This window comes from Drosophila erecta, unplaced genomic scaffold, assembly GCF_003286155.1.
Source record: "Drosophila erecta strain 14021-0224.00,06,07 unplaced genomic scaffold, DereRS2 tig00000092-arrow-pilon, whole genome shotgun sequence".
Lineage (NCBI taxonomy): Eukaryota > Metazoa > Arthropoda > Insecta > Diptera > Drosophilidae > Drosophila > Drosophila erecta.
The window spans coordinates 305,071-315,320 of NW_020825207.1; the positions used below are offsets into that span (position 1 = coordinate 305,071).

General features: G+C 44.0%; 1 protein-coding gene across 2 annotated transcripts; it reads right to left on the reverse strand.

Moving 5' to 3' along the window:
- Positions 1-2: 2 nt before the first annotated feature.
- On the reverse strand, positions 3-8,163 carry LOC6548457 (neuropeptide-like 1). 2 transcript variants are annotated; one of them, XM_015157226.2, is made up of 5 exons: positions 7,859-8,163; positions 3,709-3,828; positions 2,890-3,571; positions 2,452-2,717; positions 3-1,374 (listed from the first exon to the last, which is right to left on the reverse strand). In XM_015157226.2, the coding sequence occupies exons 1-5, from the start codon at positions 7,928-7,930 to the stop codon at positions 1,048-1,050; spliced, it is 1,467 nt and encodes a 488-aa protein (XP_015012712.1). In that variant the 5' UTR covers positions 7,931-8,163; the 3' UTR covers positions 3-1,047. The 2 variants fall into 2 exon arrangements, with proteins under 2 accessions (XP_015012712.1, XP_001976716.1); XM_001976680.3 differs by lacking the exon at positions 2,452-2,717.
- Between the last annotated feature and the right edge of the window lie 2,087 nt (positions 8,164-10,250).

The following is a 10,250-nucleotide window of genomic DNA, read 5'->3' on the forward strand; positions in this document are numbered from 1 at the left end:
TGTATTGTATTACGGGAACAAACAGGTAATAGTTGTGTATATATTTCCATTAATTTAATATGATATATTTAATTTGTATACAGACACTTTTCATCGCCAGTTAGTGGCCACAAGTTGTCAGCTAAATTTGGTTTCGTATATAATCGAAGTAAATACTTGGTAATAATTAAATTGATTAACCTTTTACTTTTGAGATATTTTGGTTCGAAATTCATAATAGTTTAAATTAATTATTGACAACATCAGACTTTTTATTACACACAGAGATTTAGATATCTTGCTTTATTCCTTTTTTCAATGTATTTTACCAATGATTTGAAAAAGTTAAAATCAATCCAAATGACTCGTAAAGAAGTACTTAATACCCCGCAATATTTTATTGTCAATAGTTTTTTATTGTCTGGAATACATTGAAGTATATATATATTTATTTTTTATATATTATTATGTATATATAAATCGATATTTTCTTTAGTTCTCATCAAGTTTTATTGTCTTTGACGCAGTTTTTTAACGCTTTCATATATCAGTGATCGTTGGTGGCAATTCTCAGCTCTTGACTAGCGGAAACATTATTGTCATTTACACATAAAAGACGTCAGGGAAAACAATCTAAAATGGTACAGTATGTTAGCAATATAGGATAAAGTTCTTTGAGCGAGCTCTAGTTCTTGCAAGGTACAACACTAGCACTAATTTAATACTTCCTTTAAGAATTTAAATTATAGACGATATGATTTGCTTTGATATTTATCGTGTTTTCGCTTTGCACTGATATCAGTTACTTCAGTTTCGTAAATATACTTTATAAATTGAGAGTTAGAGCAACAGCAATACAGATCCTACAATTCGGAGCACCCCCAACTACAGCTCTCGGTTTCAATCGCTAGCCTCAGTAGTCGCAAGTTTCGCAGGTGTTGTGTGTGACATTGCCAATAGATTTGGGGGATTTACACTAGATACATTCACTGTATAGTTAAATATTTCGACTACTGCACTAAGGAAATCTGTATCGCGTCGATTGCATAAAGAGTATATTGTCGATATTTAGTATTCGTAATTTTCCGAGTTGCGTCGAAATTCTCGTCGATGCAGTGCTGTGATACGCGGCGGAGTGCCCCAGGTGTGGAAGGGCGGATAGACTGGAGCCCCTGAGCGCAGGAGCGGACGCGGAGGACGTCCCGATGGCAGCGAGTTACTGGACAGGCTGGGCAAGCGCGCTGAGGAGGCCTCGGGATCCACGTAGTACTTGGACAGACGGCCGCGTACGCCAGCACTGCTCCAATTGATCATCGGTTGGTTTGGAATGAAACACTGCTTACAAACGGCTGCGGTGGGTTGACGCAGTCGCTCGTGTTGGGGGAAGTACCCGGCCTGTGTGGGCAGAGAAACCGCTCGAATTACTACTTCTATGGATGCAGCTCTCTAAGATAGGTCTACGATAATGAAGGATAACAAACAGTCTTGCACTCAATGCACTAGGTCCACGATGCAGTCCACTTATTAAATTCCCGCGCAGCTACGCTACAGAATAGGTTGTAAGTAAACGAACTTAGAAAGACAAACCAAAGATACAAAAGTCCATCATGCCAATGAGCTTAAACATGCCAATGCAAACTGATTGTTATCAATAATCGCCACTAAATCAATACAAATTTGATAATTTATTCCAAATGAATTTGTTTAAAAGTGTCTGCTGCAGCTAGCTTCACGATTACACCAAAAAATTGCGGCTTTGTAGTATTTATCTACATAAACGTTTGAAACATCCGTGAGTGCGTAAAAAACAGCCTGCGTATGTTGCATACTTTTCGACTGAAACGCAGATACGACTCGACATGAGTTTACATGCGTTGTGTTGGACGTACTAGCCCTGGTTCAAGTGCATGACCCTTAATTTAACTTCCTAACACTACTTCAGTTTTTTCAGTGTAACCTGTGAAAAATCTGCCTGCTTGGAAGGCCAACAGAACGCAAACAAAGTGCCGGAAATTGGCCGCTTGTTGTGAAATCCGGTGCAAAACGGATTGCGAAATGTATTCGGAAATCGAATTTCCGAACCCCCTTCAAACGGGTAGTATGTCGACGGAAATACGCTTTATTGTTGCAAGGGTTTTTGGTGGGCTTAAGGAAAAGTGCGAAGTGACACAAGAAAATCTAAGAGGTTTTCTGGCTGGAATAACACAAAGCATTCAACAAATCACGACAGTAAGTGTGGCATCAACGACGTCTAACATGCTACTTGCGAAACGTGACAACCAAATTTCTACCGCCTTAAAGGGCGCAGGCACAGCAAAGGATGGAGAAGGGTCTCCGAAGGCAATTATTATTTTAACTCGAGCAATGCCAAATAATCACAATAATCACAATTTCCACAACAGAAAAGAAAATAGGAAAACAAATCAAGTAAAATTAAGCAGCACACATCGAACCATCGCCATTTACTCATACAAATTGCCTGGCGTCACGTCCCGAGCGACTGAAACGCCCCCCGGCCCCGCCAAAACCGCCACCGCCCCCGCCCCCAGGGCTGCGCAGGTAGCGGTAGCTGGGCAGGAATCCGGAGCGGTAAACGGCGCCTATGTGACGCTTCTGCGGCGATGGCAACTCCTCCGCATTCGACTCCATATCCGCCTCGTCCGCAGATGCCGCAGATGCCGCAGCAGTGGCATCGTAGCCATGCTCGATGCCGAACAATTCGGGATCCTTGGATGTGTCTTTTTGGAATAGTAATATAAACATATGTACAAAAAAGTGCTAGAAGGCGGTGCCGCAAGGCTGCTAGCTAAAGTGCAGGTGCTCGTAAGTGTTAGGTATGCAAAAGGAATCCAGTTCCGAGAGGATTACCTGCAGACTTTACGCGTTCCCGGGAATCGGTTGAGTACTCACCTAGGAAGCGCTTCTCTGCCCGGCGATAGTCGTTCCAGTCGAGGTCGGCGTAGCCGGCGTAGCTGGGATACCACCAGTAGCTCTGCATGGGATCGGCGTAGTCGGGGGCGGCCGCGGGCAGCAGCATCTCCTCGTCCTCGCGCTTCTGCTGCACTCCGTGGACCGGCGAGGACTTCAGGGCTCCCAGGTTGCGTTTCTCGGCACCAGCGCGCTGGATGTTACCGTGCTGCGAGTTGTAGCGAGCGACGGCGGCCACATTGCGCTTGGGATCTCGGTGGGTGGAGGGAGCACTCTGCAGACGGGCCATAGTTGCGATGTTTCGCTTGCCGTTGGGAATGGGCAGCTGGAAGTCGCGGGCCAGGGTGCCCACGTTGCGCTTTCCATAGGTCATCAAGCCGCCGGCCCTAGCCAGGGAGCCGATGTAGCGCTTCTGCTCACTCGGCTCTCCGGAGTCCGCGTCGGCGTAATCCTCGCCAGGCTCCGCCGTGGGCAGTTGCCCGTTCTTAGCCAGGGTGGCCAAGCTTCTCTTCGGAGCGTTAAGGAGGCCTTGGGCAGCCAGGGCAGCCACCGAGCGCTTGTCCTCTTCCATATAATCGCTGTACTCACCCAAAGGCTGTTCCTCGCCCACGGCTAGCTGTCTTTCCCGAAGTAAGTTCTTCAGTTGATTGCGCAATGCGGAGGCCTGGGCGAAAGGAAATGGAATGCGGAATGGAATAGCGAATCCAATTTAAATTCAAAGCCTGGCCAGATGTTGCCTCCGACGGCTCAAAGGAATCCTTTAACGTCGGGGATAAGTACGGGATGCAGCAGGTGACTTACGTGAAGCTGGTACTCGGGACTGGGGTTCATCAGTTGATTTATAATGGACTCCATTTCGCAAGGCGACACATTGGCGACATCATCAGTGGCACTCACAATAATCGAGTGTGGCTGAATGGCCTGAAAAGCAGGGGAAATAAAGAGCCAGATCGTCTTAGTTTAAATGGGGAATCGGTTTCATTGCCGCAATTAATCAAACTAAACCGACTTTAAAATGCGTTGACACTTGCCACCTTCCAAGCAAAGAACTCAGTTTGTTTTTGGGCATATATTTTCGAGTAGCTCGTAATGAACGCGGTCGGCTTATTTCATTTATCGTTGCCTACTTATAAGAGTCCATACTAGAAGAAGGGAATCGAACAGCATTGTCCAAGGGTCACCTTTTACATTAAGTGAGAAAACCAGCAGAACGCGGAATACCAGTTGGGCTCGTACTTGTCTGTGTAGCCAACCAACAGGAGCGTCTGAGCTGGGTTCATAATATTTTCCTAAGCGTACACAAAGTGAGGACAGGACGGAGCAGTTTGTTCGCCAAATGGCTGCTCGACTGAAAGAATAATTCTGAGCTGGCTGGTCGTTATCTCGGAGGGATGAGTATGTGAGCTCCTTGCGATGTCATCCTCAACGTGTGAGGATGTCTTCCGTCCCGACCGGGTGGCACAGGGCTTCCGCTTTTAATAATGGCCTGCTGGAGTATGTGAGGCGGAGGGAAGGACGCACAGGATGCGCTGCAGGACGTGCTGGCTGGCGGCGCCTCTCTCCGTTAATCTCATGCAGGAATTGACAGCCTCTGACACTGGCAGGACCCAAGTGTTCCTTTCTGTCTTATTAGCACTTGAGATAATAACCTAGAGGTGTTTGCCAAGTCAACTGGTTTCGTTTGGATTCACTCCTACTCGCCTTCCTTGGTGGTTCTCAGGCTAATAGATTCGTTGGGCCATAAATCTGCAATACTGTATTCATTTGAAACAATGCGGAAAATGGTCCAACGCGTATGAAACATAATGGAAACCACGTGTTCACGCTTTCACATTTTTCCGAAATATTCTTAAAAAAAACTAACAACACGAAACTGTGCAATAGCGACTTTAGGATTTCTTGCGCGTGAAAAAGCTTTTGTCACCAGAATTTCCTAAACAAACAAGTAAAAACACTAATGTCGGCGGTTGCGCTGCTGTTATACATATACGAGGAATCCATTTATGGCGGGCCTCCGTTGCGTAACAATTTAGGGGCTATTTGCTTAGTTCGCAAACTTTTGCACGAAGAGATGTAGAATATTTAAGCCTGTATATCAGTCCTCCGCTCAAGCAGGCGGGTAATAGCAATTCGCTTGCCATTGTGTTTTAAATTAGTTCGTATCTCATTTCTGAGTTTGACAACAATACTTCTTTCATTTGTAAAAAGCCGTAAATTGCCGAGCCGCAATTAATGGAAATCCAATTAAAGTTGAAGTTCAACGGGACGGCAGAAATCGAAAAGCACCAAAAGCGAACCTAATTAAAACAATCGCAAAGCCAATCAAGTGGACAGGCAACAGGACATGTCCAATAAAAGAGGACGATGCCAATCGATTCACTCGGATTGCTTGCCTAATTGGGCGTGAGATTATGCACAACTGCAATGGCCAGGAGCGCCATAAGGAGTGGGTGCCAGCAATCCGGGCAATGTTTTCCCTTGCCTCCAGCTCCACAACAACCTCTGATTTCCTTTTTTCTCCACAACATCCTCTGATTTCATTTTTGTCCTGCGATGCCTGTTGAGGCGCTTATGTCGCCTAAGCCCGCCGCAAGCAAATTTTATTATCGCAGACGTCCTCCCTGGTTTCCATACATTTCAGTGGCGTAATTTGTTGCCGTTCTTTTACCTAAATAAATACTGCGCGCAATATTAAAACTTAAGTGCTGTGACCTTGCCTGGAATTCAGAGTGTCGGGAACCCTGGAACGAGGAGTCAGCCACGTGCGGGCGGAATTTGTGAGGGTACTGCTCGCTACTCCCAACAGGTACTGCATTCCACATTTTACATGCTAAAATTGTTGTAAGGGTTCTATTAAAGAAATATGTAATGTATATGCTGATCAAAAATTGCCCTTTTTCCACAAGACAGAAGTTTGATTGGCCGTGTAGGAGGACCATGACGTCCATTCAGTTCCATGTGTGTCCATTGCGTTGAAATGCCTCAATTAACAATAATGGTCCTTGCCATGAAGCCCACATGTAACATTTCCAAATCACTTGGTAGGCAAGCTCTGGGGAAGAGCTTGAGTGCTCATATCATGGGGAATGGTTACGATGGCATGTGGTAATTACTGGCCACGAACCAAATAGACAAAGGCAAATACGAAATAAATAAAGGTTTTTGGTAACCAGAAGTCTACTTTTTCAAGTGTTAGAACATCCAACAGAAGTTAATACAAGTTGCTTTTGCCCTAAATAAAATCAACATTTCTTTGTGGAATTTCAATAAAAAGGAAACCCAAATCAGGCATTTTAATGTAAACAAGAAATTTAATCTGTGCATTATAAATATTTGGCAGGACACATTGAAATTGACATGCTCATGATGTGGGAATTTAATTGAATGCAAATAAGATTTAAATATTTAGTAACGGTCAAAGGCTAGCAAAAAGGCTAATCGGAAAACTTTTCAGACAAAATTCTATCCTTCTTGCCAACTTCCCAACTTCACTTGCCAAGTGAGCCCGAGTGAATATTTTTGTAAATATTCATCTGAAGCAAAGTACAAAGTACCAAAAAGTTGCATATTTACTCGCTTGTTCGGTGCGTATACGCGATATCCTAAAGCCCGTAAGCCATGAAAAAGATGAATGTTTATTTTTATTGAGCCGCCCAACGGAGTCGTTATTGATTTTTTTGTTTGTTAATTTGCGGCCGCAAATGACAGTGACGAGTCATATCACAAGTCACACATATCTAGTCTGATGCCAGATAAAGGCACACTCACACGTTTCTGTCATTTCAATATTGGCGTCACATATTTCACGTCAATTGTTTGCATCATCCTGCATTAAAAAACTGATAAGGCAGCGATGCAGCTCCGAGATCATAAGCAAGCTTATATATGGTTCAATATGTTGTACAATAGTTGCCATTGACGTTGCAGTTTCCTCTGACGATGCTGGTTTCCCTGACGTCCAGGATATATCCTTGCATACTTGTAGATGACAGGGATATTACAGTATCTGTGGAACATGTTGACTTTAGCTTCTGAGCGGCAAAGCCTTAAAGGACATGTTTCGATATTATCGAAGCAAACATTTTCCGTGCTAAAATTGTCAGCAAGAAAATTTTATTTAAGTTTATTCATGTTTGCTAAAAGTTAGCAGAGAGAAAGTTCTTTCTTATACCTGGGACAACAATTTGATAAAGTAGTTAAAGCTTGCTTCGCTGCAGTCAGTTATTAGGAAAGCTCTCATGGGAATGCCAAGTTCCGCGGAAATGAAAAATGAAAAATGTCACCATACATATGTCAGTGAGGGACAATAGGAATGCCAGCCATTCCGCAAGAGATGGTTGAATGCAGCAAACGGAAAAGTGGAAATGCAAAATGAATAACTGCACTGTGAACGTGTTGTGCTGGTTCTGACCAGAAGGATGCAGTTGCCACCGCACAGGCAACTGTTGCAGAAGTAAAACAGTCCGCGAAAAGTAATGCCTAAATGGGGCGTGGCTGTACCAAAATAAATTACTGCAAAGTGGACGGGGTCCTTGAAAAATGTAGATAATTTGGTCGTTTTTCAGCCACTGGACCTCAGAAGCTGTAGACAAGTTTGCGTCTTCTGACAGCATAACTAATGGAAAGCGGATACTTCGTTCTGTCATGGTTAGATGTAATCATGTTACACTATGGGCTAGAAACGCAAGAGGCAGAAGTATGTCAGCACTTTAATTGGGTTTTATAAATACGGAAGTTTTCTAAGGATTATATCGCGTTTTCAATTTTCGTTCGTTAAGAAAGGACGCAGTGCTCAAACGAATTTCGCCAAAATTCACACCCCACCGCACACGTCAACACATAAAAGATAAATTTCGTCGAAGGCAGCGGCGCGGTCCATGAAACAGAAAGACCGAAAGATGTTGATAGCGCCACATTCCTTAAAATTGAAAATATAATCCCCAGGACTTACGGCATTGAGCAGCATGGAGAGCAACAGCATTAGCCGCCTGCTGCTGTGCGCAGATTGGAGCACCGCCTGCATCGTGGATGTCGTCCTGGGGGCGGCACAACTGCAAAGTCCCTGTTAAGTGAGTTTCGTTCGCTTGCAACGCGACAAAAGGATCGACCGCACTCGCACTGCCTCACAAAGGGAACTGCCTCCTGCAGCACTCACTTTCAAACCGATTCAAACCGTAACGGAAACACGGACGCGAGGCTTTGTTCGCCAGCTGCCGTACCAGTACCGTTAGCCACGAAGTCGTCTGCTCGACTGCTTTTCCTTGGCCAGGACCCTCGACTTTTTATATCCGAGCGGCACCCCGGATAAGCTCTCTCGCGGGAGCGAAACCGGAGCGCGGAGCGCCGTCAACTGTTGCTCTTCCATAGCCTCTCTGTTGCGTGTGCAGTGTCCTGTTTCGGTCCTGTGGGCCGCTTATGTAGGTAATGACGTCATGGCGGCTGCAGGACACGAGCTCTGTTACTTTTTGGCCAGCTCTGTGTATTCAGGCCAACCAGCAGCACAGTGGCTGCGATGAAGCTTTTCGAATATGAATATTTATGAATAATTATTCAAATTATTTCAATAAGTTGTCCAAGTAAAGGAAATCGATTTACATAGTTATTGAAAAATAATATAAATATTAAGTATCCTAACAATATTAATTTCGGGTATTTCGCATTTTGATATAAAATGAATTACTCGAAATAGTCCTCTAATAATGTTTCCTTCCATTTGCAGTTTATCCACTGTGCCCTTGTCGCTTAGGGACCAATCTAAGAGTTTTGTGTTTCTCTTAATTTGAACTTGAGCTGTAGGCCATATGTCGGCGCTCTCAGCGGAGCCGTTGTCCATCGCAGAACTTAACACTTCCATATAAAAATATTAAAACAAGCATATGCTTCAAATATTCTTTATTGGGATACTTAAAACCACAATTGAAGTCAATGATATTAATTAAAATACACTTAGGCTTCGTTGAAATATTTTTCTAACTTTTGTATTTGCAATTACTGAGTATGTATGTATATATTAAATCTGATTATCGCATAGCAATAGGCTGGAAATACATTATGAATCACATTTACTGTTTGGTTATTCAGAGTAATGCAATTAAATTATATTCAACATTGGTTATATTCTCAGACCTAGACATCGTTTGGATGAAGCAAATTAAAAATATTACAATTAAATAAAGGACAAAAGTGGTGACCTGCATGAATTGTCCCGAAAATATAAAGTAAGCAAGTAGCTGGAATGTAATGCCAACAGACAGATTGCCTCACCTCGCCCGCTGAAGTTAAATTTATGCAATTTGCGAATGCAATATTATGAAGCGTAGAACGCTGAAGCATAACCACCACGCACACGGCACAGCCAGATCCGCGGTTATGCCCAGATCCCAAGTGCAGCAAGTGCAGTGCACAAAATGCAGGGGCGGTCACATGCATATGCCTACGTCAGTAGAGTCAAACGCTGTGGGGGTTTCGCCGCGTCACGCCCAAAAGCAGGATATACAGCGGATGGCGGATGGAGCGGCGGATGTAGCAGATTGCACGTCGATGCAGACGACAGAAAAACCTGTCAGCGCAGGTTGGAGCCTGCGGTACTGACGGCGTTTGTTTCCACCAATCCATGCATATCAAATTTGGTCAGCAGACCAGAGCAACTGTCGAGGATGAGTTGGTTAACATTTCTGTTCGTAAGTCATTAAATAATCGCACAGTGATTTTGGCTACACTGGAAAAAGCCCAAATAGGTAGAATGATAGACTACTGAGTTGCACCCTTCAGTGGTACCGACGCCCCTAAGCAATAATGATACAGTTCGATTGCCCTGCCATCCGGATCCAAACCCGTTTGATAGCCATCAAGTGGTGGTCACGCTTTAAAAATATCGCTCGCATAACAATACATGGGATTCTAATGCGAAACCACTTTTTGCCAGGTTGCTCTCAAACTGCTTTCGGGAACTAGTCTCCAGCAGCGCAGAACGAGCGCAGGAACCTGGGCATAATAATACTATCAGAGCAGTTTAGCATAACGTGCCTTGCATTGTAGGCGAAAGCCCAGCAGACTGCATGGCATTACAATATGCGAAAAGGTTATTTACACCTATTGGAACCAGACCGAAGAGCATGGATAGAGTATCTCCAAAACGTAATAGAGGCCACTGGTTTATTTTAGTTAATTAATTCAGGTGCCAACTATTATTTCAATGCCAGTAAAACTACGCTGAAAAGGTAGGCGCAGGTGTGTTCAGAGAGCGAATTCGGATGTATGGATGATGATAGAAGTATTGTGCGCAGAATATTTCATGAGCTTAATGAGACTTTAATAAAGTATTGTCTCGAAACCCGATTGAG